The sequence below is a fragment of the Cucurbita maxima genome, unplaced genomic scaffold, assembly GCF_002738345.1.
Source record: "Cucurbita maxima cultivar Rimu unplaced genomic scaffold, Cmax_1.0 Cma_Scf00047, whole genome shotgun sequence".
NCBI classification, from domain to species: Eukaryota; Viridiplantae; Streptophyta; class Magnoliopsida; order Cucurbitales; family Cucurbitaceae; genus Cucurbita; species Cucurbita maxima.
This window is the reverse complement of record NW_019272063.1, coordinates 664,367-680,235: the sequence shown is the minus strand read 5'-3', so window position 1 is coordinate 680,235 and position 15,869 is coordinate 664,367. Positions and strand designations below refer to the sequence as shown.

Below are 15,869 nucleotides of genomic sequence, written 5' to 3'. Positions count from 1 at the left end.
AATCTGAGCAATTCAAGAAAGAGAAACAAAGGGAATAACGATTATATATTAAATACATACAGTTAGCCCTAACAAGCTTCTCAAATAATTACAAATATACCACTACTAATATCTCTATTAGCAGTCGTAAACTCTTTTTGAGGGGCTTCACTACACACCTTTTCTCCAAATTCTACCTTCCCCAAATCCCCAACTCAGTCTATTCGTAGCTACTTTAACCCTAGAAAACTTCTCAAATAATTACAAATATACCACTAAATATTCCCAACATATCTCTGTTAGCATATTCCTAACTCATGGTTACAAGAGGTGAGTATATATCCTATAGGGTGGGGGCTCGGGGTAGACTCGAACAAAGCCACGGAAATGAGGATGAGAGAATGGACCCCGGCCAAAAACAAATGAGGGCAGAGATCACCACCAACATGTTAAAATCAAAAAACAAGCAAAGCCGAGTGACGAATGCCACCTGATTCCAAGCAGCCGAAAATGGGTAAATGCCTATCCCACAGAGCTTCCAGCAACGTGAGTGCTAGTCTCGTCGTGCTCTTTTCATCAGAGTTTCAATAGATAACCTAGGAGAGAACACATTCATCAGAGTTTAAAGCCAAAAACAAGCAGGGTGAGATGGTTGTGGATCGTTATATAGATTACGTCAACAAGTTTCTAACCGTGTTCTTTTTGTCGAACGGTTGTAAATTGCAAATCATACATTAGAAAAAAATATATGTCAACCAGGAATGCAAGTGCATGGTTTCTGATACATTTTATGGGAAAAAAGAGTTAAGAACATTGCATTTCATTTCAACAAAAATAAGCCAAATATTTCAGAGGGTGCAGGAAAAGAAAGGGCATCTGATATAAATTACCTGCGCAATGAGCATGGGGGGGGATGGCTACCTACAGCAGCGAGGTACTCATGGGATTTGCAAAGTAGTGATCACGGCAAACAAACTTCGAGTCTCTGTGGCTCGTGCCGAGGAGCGTTCCTAGAATACCAGGGGGGCCACTGAATGTACGTTGATACATCTTCCTCGCTATGAGGTGCTTATCTAATATCATCAACTCTAACAGCCTCTTACAACTCTGAGAGGAGAGATGGTGACAGTAAATACTTCGCACAATAACATATTTGGAAAACTAATCAACTTCAACAGGCACATTTTGTAAAAGAATGCGCATGTGTTTTTATTGCAATCATGAATTCAGATGGAATTTTGAAGGTATATATTTGAAATTTTAGAATACCTGGGGATTCAAGACGTTCATCCGTCGTATAATCGCAACCTAACAAAAAATGCAGAGAAAAAAAAACGAAAAAAAAGAAGCATTAAGACATTGATTATAACCAACTAAGGACAATATAGTCATTCTACTAAAATAAACAAGCATGAAAGGATGACAAGGTAACAAGAAGAAGACTCATTATTTTCAAAATAATGCAGTGTGAGATGAACAGCCTAACAAGTAACTAATACAACATTATTCTCATAATCATGCAATGCGCGGATAAGACTCATTGTCCGAAAGTTCGATCTCTTATCTTTTTTACATACCCAATTAGCATTTGAAAAGCCCTCGATCATAAATAAACCATATATACAATTCCACATTCGGGTGACACTTTTCGTTCCAAATTGCTCATCTAAATTTTAATTTTTCAAATCACTCGTGAATTCTGCTGTAGCCCATCTGACTTGTGAAAGCAAAAGAGTTTCTCAGTCTCCCTCCAAGCAAAGAACTTAGATGTTTGTTCCATATAAATGTTCTTCAAGAGATCATTTATAAGAAAGAGGTACTACAGAAAACGAGCCAAGATCAAGCAACAGGATTCATACCTCCAACAAATCGTTGCTGAAAGATATAAGATCAGAAAATGAGAAAATCATACCTCCAGAATTCCTGGGTTTTGCATTACAATTCCTAAGATCCGCCTTCTAAGACCCTTGTAGACAATTTTGTTAGTCGTCCCATCTCCATTTATCCATGGGAGTATTGGCATATTCAAACCATCAGAAGAGGCGCAAAACAATCCGTTCTCATTCCCTGCTGTGTTTAAAATGGTTTTCTCCTTGGGATTGCGTTGATGCATACTGCTAGTTTGACTTTCCTTTGTGTTGTCATCAACTTCTGGAGGAAGATTGAGAACCGTTACTTTGTGCACCTCACCAACAACCATTTTATTTTCCATCTGGGAATTTGCAGCAACAGACATGTGATTATCTGGATTCTTCTCCCCAATGTTGTAGTTTTCTGGATGGAAAACCAATTGGCCATCACTTCTTCCAAGCATATCGACTGATGAAGGAGTAGCACGGTTTCGATTCGAACCAGATATCGATGTCAAAAAGTACTTGGGACGATATAAAGCATCAACAATTCGAATACTGTCAAATGAATTCACCTGTACAAAATGCAAAATTAAAATAACTCAACTTCAAACCTAACTTTCTACATCCCACCACAAAATACAAAAGCTAGCCCAGAACTTTTAAGCTCAAGGAAATCGATTAGGTTAGTACCTAGTGGTTGTACAATGTTACACTACACATAATAATAGAAAATTCGTAATGAGCCATCAGTGTCGATGTTTCTTTTCAAGCTTTCTTTTTTTCAACTTGAAATGATTTTCTAAAACAAAAATGGCCCCTCAAGGTGGTGGTGTGGTGTCGTTTTTTCTTTTACCCTCTCGCCCAAGGCCTGAAACACTGCTCGAGTGTATAAGTTGCAGATCGATTAATGCCTATAAAGCATAAAAAAGATACTTTGCCCTGTTCTTGGTTTAATGATTAGCCCACATTTCTTACCCCCCACCCCAAAAAAACCATATAATGGATAAAGCCAGGACATAAACCAACGTTAAGATGGGAATATGATTACAGAATAAACAAATACTATAAGCAATCAAATTACCACGAAAGGCATACTAACCTTCAGCACTCGTTGGAATGTTTGAAGAACATCAACGATAAGTTGAGGCAGCTTTTCTCCTAATTCAGTCATAAGATACGGCTTTTCAGTAACAACACAATACTGATCCTAAAAATTAACTCATTTCATGCATTGAAATCACATGTAAAGAAAATAGCTAAAAACATGCAAAAATTATGGAATCTATACCTTGTAAATTAGCCACCTGGGAAACTTCCTCTATGCTTAAACCCTGGTCACCAGCCAACTGAATTGCAGAATAAACCAACCCAAAGACCTCTGGAGAGATGACACTCATTTGTTCTTGATAACAACCTACCGACATCAAATGATCAGCAAAAGATGTCATAGCTTGCCAAGTTGACTCACAGCGATTTCCTAGAGATACAACCCCATCTGTATCGTATAGTGATTCCACATTGTCAAATGAAATACTGTTGTGAGTAGGTGAAACGTGGCATCTATCATTCCCACCAAAATGTTGGTCATCAATACAATTCCAACTATCTGACAGCTCCATAGCATCTGTTCTTAAAATTGTAGTACGACAAACAGAAACCAAAATCCCAGGAAAACCTTTTTCTCGACGACAAATAATTTCACCCTCTGCTGGTGCAAATTTCATCTTCTTAGCCCGAGTGTCCACCCACAGTTCACAGCTATCAACTTTTCGTTTTGAACTTCTCAAGTCTTCGGGTTCTCCAACGCCATTGTCGGGCAAGCAAGAAGAAATAGACATCTCTCCCGAAGAAACTAGAGCAAACAAATGGAAAATATCTCCGCATTGTAAATCAGAAGGAATATTAATCCCATTCTCCACGAGATCTTTGTCTTTTTCATGCAGAAACTTAGAAAACTTGGAAGCTCTCTCTCCAGTGTTCGCTGGAAATGGGGACTTTGAAATGCTATGCAGAAAACTTTGTGAGAGCACAAAAGGTTCATTATTGTTGCCTCCAATCTGGAAAATGCGAAAAATTAATTGTTGACACGACATATAGTCAGACAAACATCATAAATGGAGTACAAAAGCCATCTGCAGAATGTCATGCCAGTATAGTATGAATTGATACAAACAAGTTAGGGAGGAAAAACAACAAATAATCAATTGTGGACACGACATATAGTCAGACAAACATCATAAATGGAGTACAAAAGCCATCTGAAGAATGTCATGCCAGTATAGTATGAATTGATACAAACAAGTTAGGGAGGAAAAACAACAAATAATCAATTATCTTAAGCAAATGTCTTCAGCAGAAACTGTGGACATGAGTAAATTAAAATCCAAAATCAACAGTGGACACTAAAAGAAAGTGAAAGAGAGGAAGAATGGAAGAAATTGATGATTTCCACTCGAAATATTCTATGTGCAGTCTGTCTCAAACTTTGCCTTTTCACTTCCTTGGCATAATTCGCCTTCATCTTCAAAGCTCTAGAGTTTGATTCCTATGCCTAGACAAATTCTGAAAAGAAACAATGGTTCGAGGATACAAATTCCTAGAGGGAGAGAATTAAAAAACAAAACTAAGGAGTAAAAACGGACCTCCCAATTCATACAAGTATTACGCATAGAAAAGTCAGAAAATCATTCTGAAAGAGAATGCCATGGTGAAACTTCCAATCTAGCCAACAAGCTTATAATCAAGGTGTACAAATACATTGAGTGCCATAGGAGAAATAAGGGAAAAAATCTAAATAATGGCTATTTAAGACACAAACAAAATCATTCAAAGAGAATTAATAGCACAATGGAACAAAAGGCTTAAGTATAAATTGAAGAAGCAAGACAAACAGACAAAGAACATGGGTTTTCACATATCACGTTTGATTTTTTGGATAAAGAAAAAGAAAGTTAAAGAAAGTAACGAAAAAAGAAAATCTAATTATTTTGAGCACAAGACTCACCATGATTTTCTTTTCTCTCAGGTGGCTAAAAGCTGAAAAAAGATCATGTTCTGAGTAACGCCTTAAATTTTCAGCAAGGAGATTAGGTACTTCTAGAGCAGTTGAGGTGCTCAAGAAAACAAGCTTAAATAGCTCAACAGCATTAGAAACAGCCAATGATTCAAATACTTCTTTGCTGACATGCCTGCCATTCAAAATCTTCATCAACCGCCGATGAAGGCTTCTTGACTTTGATCTTCCCCTAGAAAATTGAGATTGCTCTCCTCCCAGGTCTGCACTCTGAGTGGCAGACGTAAATCCAGATTCCTGGACAAACCAAGGGCAAAACAAACAATTAGGCCTAGTATCATTCTAAAAAGGAAAAAGAAAAAGTTGATAAACATGCTCTTCAGCACACACATTTGCATCCAAAAAGTCACCATAGACAGATCCAACTCTTTTTGAGTCCTCCAACATTGTCATTTTCTTGTAATGAAGAACCTCATCAAGGGCCATCTTTACATCTTTATCATCAAAATCATCCCATTGCTCTTCCTGCAGATCCAACTCACTGTAATGTTCACTGTCACCACTATTCCCGTTAAGAGCTTTCCCATTAGAACTTGTTGCGATCACTTTGGGGTCATCTTGATGAACCGATGCATTCTTTGATTTTTCCAGGTACTTCACGTAATGATTGCCAAGAATGTTACAAAGCCGCATTACAAGTTTTCTAAATCTTAGACTGCCATTCAGCCATGCCATTCTTTTTTTACAAGTTCCTGGAGGTGCTGGCAAGTTAGAGATAGTACACCAATTTGTTCGAGAAAATTTTGCACCTCGAGATGCACGGTATCTGACATATTGGATGATCAATTGCCTGAAAGGATAACAAAAGAATCAAAAAAAGCAAAGATACATGTGAGAAAAGATATCATATTAAAAAGTAACTTAACATTTTTCACTTTCTCGTTAAGAATTCAAGAGTATCTTCACATGAAGCTATGAAAGTCATCATATAATCACATATGCATATATGTACAGAAGAGAACCTCCAACAACCTATCATATACTTCAGAGAAAACATTTTCACACGGTTAATCCTGCTATCTTCACTAGCTTGGATTTCATAACAAAATATGAATTTACAGCTTGTAGCAACTGAACGTGTTTACCCCAAAAAGAACCAAAAGCATGCATTGGCAGACAAGGTAAATGTTAATAAAATTTCCTTCATGGAGATCATATTAATATCATACTAATCTCTAAGGCCTGCAGTTGGAAAAATTGAAGCTTATAATTCATTGTTGATGTTGATATCTCAGGTAGTCATTGTCATCTTATTACCTATCTGTTTCATCAGTCCATATAAACCTTCTTTGACGAGTTGACTTTGTCATTGAAGAGGCAACAGAACAGCGTGCCTCGCCTTCTTCTTTAGACACAAATTCCTCTACAGTTTCTTGATGATCGCCATCCTCAAAAATTTCTTGCGAAGGAATGTTCTGCTCTCCTGAATTAGCAGCCAAATGTTTGTCTTTAACATCAGATGAAATAGAAGTTTCAGGAAACGTGGTGACCCTTGCTTCACCCGACTGCTTGCTGACATCATCATACCGTGCACGCTTCCCTGGCCTCTCTTTTGGTAATCTTTTTCTCCTCAATGAATGGCCTTTAATTTTTTGTCTAGACTCCTTGTCTGTCCCTTCATCAAAGCTGTTAAGACGTTCCTGGCGCCTATCATAATACACACGTAGAACCTGCAAGTGAAATTTTAGGAGAGAAATGCACACCTTTAATAAAATAATACATTTGAGTAAAAGAAAGGCTAGTTCTTTTGAGAATTTACTGGGAAGTACAACATTACTGAGCTGAGTAAAAGATAGTATTGTTTTTATAAAAAATAAAAAATAAAAGGAAAAAGAAACAGACATTTCATGGATAGATGAAAAGATAGAAAAATCTATCGTCCCTTTACAAAATTTGTTTGTTTCCAATTGACTTTTTAGACATTGCTTAAGATCTCTAGCCTTTCTCAGCTCTATAAATTGTCAGGCAAGTGGTTGCTTTTCATAGATTATTGGCTTTACTAGCTGGCAGACTTTATGGGGAGGTCTCTTCTTTCGGCTGCCCATTTTCAAGGCTTTGTTTAAGTAGTATTTTATCTTAGCATGCAATCAGACGTTGAAAAGAGTAATTTAGTCTTACTCAGATTGTCTCTTATCCCCCCCCCCCCCCCCCCCCCCCAAATAAAACAGAACATAACAAAAGGCTAAAGGAAATATTTTTTTCGAACTACACCAAGAACAATGAAATTTTCATGTATAATATGCACCATATGTACATTGCGTAGTAGAATATACGAATAACAATATTACCTGTTCTAATGTCAGATTAAGATCCTTAGCTATTTTGTCACACTCTCTATATGAAAGTTTTGCACTTGGATCCCTCCTTGCCACAAGCTCCAGGAGTGCAGCACGCTGTTCGGCTGTCATAACCCGAACTGAAGCCCATGAACGGAAAAGAAATGCCTGATGAGAAAAAGAAAACATTGACATGATGGTATCATTAGAACCGAAAACTACATTAATTTCGAACTATAAATGACTATTAGTAGGCATGCTGCTAAAAGTTTAAATAATTACCTCGCGAACAGCAGACCCAGGAAATGCAAGCAGAGCAGATCTAGGATCAGCCGTGGCATAGCAATACTCAAAAGTTTGCCAATACTCATTGACAGCTTGCCTACTTGACAGCGTAAAGTCATGCCTAATTCTTGGCCGAAGATCTAGACACTTATTCATCAAAGATCTAGTAGCATCTTTTGAAACAGGTTCCTCGATGTAAGGTTTAAGCTCCAGTGCATGTTTTAAAGTGGCACGGCCACAATCATTGACATTGCCTGTATTTGCAGCTACGAACCTAACTAACTGAAATAAGGAATAAACTTGTAAGGGTACTTCAGCTCGAATTCAAACAAAAAAAATAATTATCATGCTTGATGTTTCTATACAAATCATATTGTACTGTCGTCATCACGAGTCTCATGATCTAAAACCAACCAGAGTAATAGATCCTATAAACCAACATTCAGTTTTCATACACAAATGCAAGTTCAAAATTAACAACGAAATATAAAAATATTAGAACATCTAACATGAAAAAAGATTAGAGAAACAAAGATTTTGAAAAAACTAATAATTAAGATGCTTTGGAGGATTGAAAATCAGTCATTAATTTTGGAGACAGACATCACGACAAGAAAGAAAAAACAATTCAAGAAATGTGCTCAAATTCTTTATTAACTAATTTTGAAAACAAACTACAGGAAGTATAAATAACAAGATAAAATAAATAAACAAACCCAAACTGAAAATGACAAGTTCCAAGTACTATTCTCGATAGCATAAAAGCTTTAGAAGATTGAAGAATAATCAATTCTCTATTTTGGATTATATTTTTCTTTCAACCAACATAGCAGAGATCAGAATCAGAAATGCTATTTGCTCTAACCATTTCTGAAAAGGGTAGGTATGATAATTGGTAAGCTACGTTTCTAGATGGACTATGTGGTTATCAAAGATAGATAGGTTCTCCATGATAGGAAAGGATCGAAACATTGAGAAAATATGGTGTTTAGTTCTGTTCAAAATATTGGTTTGAGCTTATCAATCGTTACAAATTTTGTAATAACTCCATATGTTCTATTCTTAATTCTTAAAGTTCTGACTGATCATGTATAAGTTTTTCTTAGTTATATTATGCAGTCCCTCGTTTGCAGTTTCTATTTGTCCTCCCATAATTATTGATGGACGTTTCCAGACTTGAGTCTTGGCCAGTTGACAAGGATACCTGCTTCAAGGGCCCATAGATTGCTATCTTGACATTTGTTGAGATGGACAAGGCTAAATCCATATGTAAAATTGATAAAGGGCCTATCCTTCATTGAAGATAGATGGGTATGGCTAAGAAATACTACAAGCTTCTCGATGAGGCACTTATTCAATAATCCTCCTCCCAACGAAAACACACAGCTTCAATATCTATACGATAGAATTTGGAGGACAAATATCCCAAGAAAAATCTAGTTTTTCTGCTGGAACCTCAGCCCTAACTCCATCAACACTCATGATTCCCTTCACAAAAGGCTCCCGAGTATCACTACCTCACCTAGCTGCTGCTTCTAGTGCATGAGAAATTCAGGAACCTAATTCATATCTTTTGAATTTGCTAGCAAGTTTTGAAATTGGGTTCTTGTTTCTTTTGGATGGCAGACCCCTCTCCACACCAAAATTTCCTTTGCTTTCCATCTTATCCTGGAAGGCCACCCTTTCAAAAGGAGAGGGTCCCTCTAGTATGATCAGAGCTTTTCTTTGGTACAGATGGATGGAGAGGAACAACAGAACCTTCAGAAATAAGAAATATTTGTTTCCTTTCGTTGGTGTAAAGGGTTTTTTCGGCTCTTGGCTGGTGTAAAGGGTTTTTTCTTTCCTTTCGCAGAGGCTTAAGAGATCTTATGAAAAAAAATGAAAGGATTTTTTGTAATCCAGTTGCTTGGGAGCTCCTCCCTTTTTGTACTTCCATATTACTAATGAAATATTTGTTTCTAACAGAAAAAACATAGACCGAATGTGAAGACAATGAATCTTACAATACCTATGAACAAGGGCTATTGAAATCTGAAACATAGCATTTCCTAATTTTTTGTTACAGTAAATTACAATAAACTTGAAATTTTAATACGTGCAAGTATTTCATTAATAACTTATTGACCTTGTGAACTCATATATTAGAAGTGACCATGAAATTTACCTTCAAACGCCGTAAAATATCAATAATCACCGAGAGCCTTCCAGTACCATTAGCATCCATCAGATGCTTGTACTCCTCAGGAGCAAGGTCAGCAAGTGACAAACCCCTCTTACATTTATCCAACATATCATCAAATTTTTTAGTAGACCCAACAACTTGAAGGAAAAGCTCAATTGGGATCGACTTAATTGCGTCTTCTAATAAAAATGGCTTGTAGCTAGTATGAGGATTTTTCAGATCATGGACAAATCTTTCAGATGAGGAAGTACCACCAGAATCATCCGAACAGTTTAGGTAATCCCACAAAAAACAATGAAGCAGCTTTGCACGGATCATTTTTGCCAGTACAAATCCATTTGCACGCATGGCTTCTGATCGTACTGCAGCAATGTCAGGATCCATATAGTGCTGTGTCCTTTGGACACCTTCTAATACAGGAAGCAACACTTTCCTCTTCGCCTTTTTTGAGTTATGACCACGACTTTGGGCTTCAAATGACCTCATTTTATCATGAATTTCACATAGAAGTTGAGGAGATAAAGTCTCAATAGAAGGATGCAGAATCACCTGGGTGATACGAGTACGGCCACAATTTGTGACAACAGGGACATTGATGTCTATGCATTTACAGTGTCCTTCACTTTGCAATTTGTTTATACTTCGGAAAATAGTTCTTCTATCTGTTGTTGTGGTTTTGTCTGTCTCCTGATCAACAATCCACCTAAAAAGCTCGCCTTTCAAAACAAACTTCTCATCCTACAGGGGAAAAAAATATGGGAATACTATTTTAGACAAAGAGCGTAAACCTGTTTGGTACGTATCTGGAAAATTGTCCAGACATATTGAACTTAGAGACGATGTGAAATTGTAAAATCGGTCAATTTCTCTCTAATTACAGAGTTAAAACAGTAAGCAATGCAAATTTAACATGTAAATCATTGAGAAAACCTGTAGCCGTTCAAGAATTCTTTGCTCCCTCCTAGCACTACCCACAGTAAGAGGTAAACACGGATACTTCTGATGTGATACAGAAACTGATGATTTTAACAGAGCCGCTGGAGGTGTTATTAATCCAGAGTTTGTTTCAACGCCTGCATTCACTGAACAGGGTTCTACATCAGGATTGGAGCATGTTGGCATAGAAACTGACTCTTGTGGCAAATGGATAACTCTGAGGTCAGTCTCATGATCGCCATGCAGCTTATCATTAACTTCAGTTTTCATTTTTCCATCCCCTGTTGTTCTGCGACTTGCACTGTCAACTTTCAAATTTGCATCTTCAGCCTTTGCAAAGCTACTTTGAGAAGTTGTTACAGCTAACTTCTTAGAATCATTTACACTGGAAGTATGATTAATACAATTTTCAATTTCATTATTTGCATCTTTTGATTTATGAAAAAATTGACTATTATATTCAGGCTTGAAATTCCCACGTGTCCACACTCGATAAAGATTGCATTTGTTGTGAGTTTCAGCTTGAAGATGCATTCCAAATCTAGTAAACATATTGACAAGTCGGCCATAGTTTCTTTTGTGATCAATTCCAAGCCTCTTACAAACCTGCACACCACAGAAAACAATGGGATTAATGGCTGAAAGGAAACAAAGTTCTTACTTCATAACAACTAAATCGAAACAATACCAGGGGGTTCAAACCCGGGGAAGACATTGAATTCATTATCTAACAGGTGAGTCAAACAATAGAGAGCAAAATAATAAATGCAGTTTAGACATTGTGACTTGGTTATGATCAAATGCAATGATTCTATGTTTCTGCCTTCAAAGATTATGCCTCAATGATATTACAAGACTGACGCCATCTTTCTGTATCGAAAAATGTATCCCCAAAGCCTCAACATTATGAAGTAAATTTGATGCTAATTTATGACGAGATGAACTACTGAAGTGGAGAGAAAAGTTGAAACATGCTAAAAACATTCAGAAGAAAATGCCTCGTTATCGTATGAAATCTCAAGTTTTTTTCATGTTTCAATATCCTGATAAAAAGGCAATGAATCTAAAGAAAAAAACAAAACAAAAAATTGCAGTCCTATAATATTCAAGAAGTAAATAACACACCTCCATCACTGTTATGCCCTCAAAGCCAGCAGCATCAATCATATCATAGATTTGATGCTCTATAGCAAGCTCAGCGAGTTGATCAGTTACTTGACATTTCCTCCCAAATTTCATATGATGTTTATAACCAGAACTATCATCTCCCCCAAGAGCACTTGTCTCAAAACACTTTGGAGAGAACTTCTTTAGCAGACGTAGACAACAATCAAACTGTGAAAATGCGAAAGAGTTGTATTCAAATGAAATAAACGTAAAGGTCAGCTGTTTACAAAGGAAAAGAACATAAATGCGGGTAAGATTTAATGAAACATGAGATTCCACTTTACAGAGTTAGAATGTTAAGAAAAACAAGTGACAATAACTTTTTCCCAAGGAAAACAATTACATTAATGAGAAAAGGAGTGAAACCAAGGTCCAACAAAGAGAACACAGTCGAAAAACACAGTTTGATTATTTTGTATGCGAAACCAAGCTTTAATTGAGAAACATGAAAGAATATACAATGATAGAACAACATAATGACCTCTAATCCAATAAAATGACAACTCCAAATGATCTGATCAAGATCCTCAAAACCCAGTCGAACGGGAGGAGTCCAATAAAAAAAGAGCCTCTAATCCAGAATTATCAAACCTAGACGGAAATTAAGAAAATCTCGAGAGATAGAAGCCAATAAAATGACAACTCCAAATGATCTGATCAAGATCCTCAAAACCTCCTCTACAATGATAGAACATAATTGCCTCAAAAAAAAGGAAGAATGTTTCTGAATATGATCCATTGTGTTGACTTTTCCATGCAACTAATGAGCAAAGAATTTGACCTTCTTGAGATCTTGACCTTCCAAAGAGAGGAGAGGAATGAAGGGCACCCAAGTGGGGATGCATAAAGAAGTGGAAAAGAGAATTATAAGAGAAGCCTCCACTGTGATGATTGCCCAAAAACGAGCATCCCTCCAAGAAAAACGTGAAATATTTCCAACAAGTACAAATGACAATATGGCTATAATAAATAAAAAATTAATTAAATTAAATTAAATTTGAAAATATGCTCTCTCCACTTCACCCTCCACCTTCGATGGATACCTTTTAAGAAAGAATTTCTGGTGGTCTTGTTTCGTTAATTCTTTCATTCTTCATTTTCAGTATTTGGGCTTCTACTTCTACAGGGGATTTTATAGTAATCATCTATGCAACTTTTCAAATAGCAAATTTTCTTATCCCAAAACAACTACGTGAAGAATCCCCCCCCCCCCCCCCCCCCCCNAAAAACCCCCCCCCCCCCCTAAACATGTATCTTTTGGATATCCTACATAATATCAATTGGTAAAAATGTATAAAAGTTGCTAGGGAAGATAAGATTAACATCAATAAAATCCTTGGAAAAGTGATACATTGTTCCATAGATAGTAAAAGAAAATTGTAAAATAGTTTATGTTCAAAATAAAAAAAAGGAAGACGTTGTAATGTTAGAAAGACAAGTTTTAAAAAAAAATACCAAAATTACCTTATTGTCCACTTTAGCCTCAAACACCTCAATAATGTGAGCCCTTTCCAATCTATTACAGACCTGGCAGCATATTTGAACATAAAAAAGTTTTAGAAGTTGGAGCCTTGAAAAAAATTTAACAACAAAAAATTGGTAGATCAAAACATAACGGCAGGGAAGTGCAAATAAAATCCAACCTCTCTCCAAGCTTTATGCCCTGAAGAAGATCCAGTATAACCAAGATCCTTCTTAATATCAGAAACAACAAGAACCTTCAACAAAAGTAATAATGCAATTAGGACTATTTTTTTTCCACTGTAATCCAAAATTTCTACAATATCTATCATCAAATGTGTTCACTGTACACAAGTCATTGATATAGCTGCAAAACATAAAGAAAGTTCACCTTTCCATTGGCTGCTTCAAGTTTATCACATATAGCTTCCATTTTTGGTAAATAATCCTTCACAAACACGTCTTCCTTGATGCACTTTACAGGCATACCATCTTCATCAGCGGCACTTTCTACTGGGTCTCCAAGCTGCTCAATATTATTTTCTTCCACAGTAATCCAAAATTTCTGTTGACAGCCCAAATGCTTTGCATATCGGTGCAAGTACATCAAATTGGTACTCACAATTGGGCTATTTCTCAACTCCCCAGTATTTACAGCTTCTTTAGTTCGGACAACTGCAGATTGCCTCGTAATTAACCCTTGACACTCAAGGCTTTTCACTACATAAAAGAAGTTTCTTCCTTCAATCCCAAATTCTTTAGCAAGTTGGTTTTGCGTCACTCCATTTTTTCTGCAAGTTATTTATTGGATATTACTTTTCCTAGGTAATTAGAGTACTAGATAACCGGTTACAACTAATTCAAATATTTCATAGCTTGTTGCCTTAGTGGATGGGCCTAAAAATGACAAACAAACGTTTGATCGTAGATATCCATAAATGAGACCCAGGAAACGTAAACATAACATCTCATAAACAAACACCAAATTCATAATCACATATACATGCACGACAAATGAAGACTGCAGAATAAGCCAAATCAAGCCTACACAGAGCGTACCTAGCAATAGCGAGCCGCTCAAGGACACGTCTCTGATGGGCGGACATGTTGGAACTGGCTGATCGCACATTGTAGAGCCCTACAAAGTTATCCCTCAAATACTCTTTGCCCATAACCTTCACATTCAACCTTTCAGCGTTTTCGAAAGACTGGATAGATGGGTCCTTTGCATCATAGTTCACCTTGCCAGCATCGAATTGCAAGGATGGGATGCTAAGGAGTTGGGTCCAGAGAGCAGTCTTTACACCATTGGAGAGGTCGAGGCCGGAAGCTGAGAGAGAGGGTTCGAGCCTGGACCATAGATTGCGGAGAGTGAGTCCGTTCTGACCCTGTGAGCAAATTTCTTCGACGGCGGAGGAGACAATTACGTCCATCGTAAGCAGTCAGCAGGCGAAGAGTTTGGTTGTGAATGTACAGAGAAAGAGCATTGTTTTCCGATCAAGGCCGCGAGTCGCCGGAGAAACAGAACGCAGAAACGAAATCGCTCGAATTAAAACTCGAGTACGAAGAATCCCTATACTTGCTTTTTACTTTGACTTTTTATATATATATTATGCTTAATCTAAAACTGTTATTTTTAATGTTTTTTCTTTAAATTAGTAAAAATTGAAACAATATTTAGACTTTTTTTTAGCTTTAAAATACTTTTATAAAGATAAGGGTATTTAAAAAAATAATAATAATAATAATTTAGTTTATGGGTGTTATTAAACAAATTACGAAATATTTTCTACACTAGCAGTACTACCATTTCTGCCGTGGGATACATTTTATTTTTCAATTTTTTTTTATCTTTTTTGTTAAAATTAGTGGATAAATCTCGTATAAATTTATTATGAGACAAAAATAGCATTAAATTTCATTAAAATTGAAGAATTCTTTGAAAATCGATATAATTCGGGGACTTACGTCCATCAGCAGGCCCAGCGTAAGGATTACGGCCCAATGCATCAAGCTCCAAGAACACAGGCCCAAAAAACTCATCTTCAAATTCCAAATTCGTCCTTGGGCCCACGGCCCATTAAGTGCAATGTCTGCTGCACAGGGCTGAAATCATGGTCCCAAACTGGGCCCAATTAAAATGGGTCCATAACTACAAGGCCCCACGGCCTAACGCATCAAGCTCCAAAAACACAGGCCCAAAAAATTCATCTTCAAATTCCAAATTCCAAATTCCAAAGCCCACAACTTGGCTGTGGGTGCTATTTCATGCTTCACGGGGGTGAGCCCAGGCCCATATTAAGGCCCACGGCTCAACGCATCAAGCTCCAAGAACTCAGGCCCAAACATCTCATTTGCAAATTCCAATTCCGAAAGCCCAAAGCACAAACGGCTTTGATTGTCCTCGGCCCAACGGCCCATAACCTGCTGCAAGAATGTTTGGGCTAACGGCCCATTATTTTTTAGATGGTGTTGTTGACAAAGGTAGAAATACTCAAATCCCATAATCTTGAAAATCCCACAAAGAATGCTTCAAAAACTGGAATGAAGAAATTGATCCAATAACTCCCATAATTTTAATACCACAAAAATGCTTCAAAAGTTGGAAGGAAGAAACAGCTTCATTTTTTTTTTTTTTTACTTGCTTCAATAATTCA

At 36.9% G+C, this 15,869-nt stretch overlaps 1 protein-coding gene across 2 annotated transcripts; it reads right to left on the bottom strand.

The window, feature by feature from the left end:
• Positions 1–159: 159 nt before the first annotated feature.
• On the bottom strand, positions 160–14,765 carry LOC111470808. Of its 2 annotated transcripts, XR_002715111.1 has the most exons (19): positions 14,272–14,765; positions 13,604–14,003; positions 13,395–13,469; positions 13,216–13,278; positions 11,710–11,919; positions 10,579–11,190; positions 9,631–10,386; positions 7,464–7,748; positions 7,194–7,349; positions 6,163–6,575; positions 5,236–5,695; positions 4,837–5,142; positions 3,121–3,889; positions 2,932–2,990; positions 1,892–2,404; positions 1,249–1,287; positions 870–1,086; positions 672–757; positions 554–575 (listed from the first exon to the last, which is right to left on the bottom strand). XR_002715111.1 is itself a non-coding variant. In XM_023116439.1 (18 exons), exons 1-17 carry the CDS (start codon positions 14,643–14,645, stop codon positions 901–903), a joined length of 5,676 nt encoding a protein of 1,891 aa, XP_022972207.1. In that variant the 5' UTR covers positions 14,646–14,765; the 3' UTR covers positions 160–576; positions 870–900. The 2 variants fall into 2 exon arrangements, 1 of the variants encoding a protein (XP_022972207.1); XM_023116439.1 differs by lacking the exon at positions 672–757 and having other exon boundaries at positions 160–576.
• Positions 14,766–15,869: the final 1,104 nt, after the last annotated feature.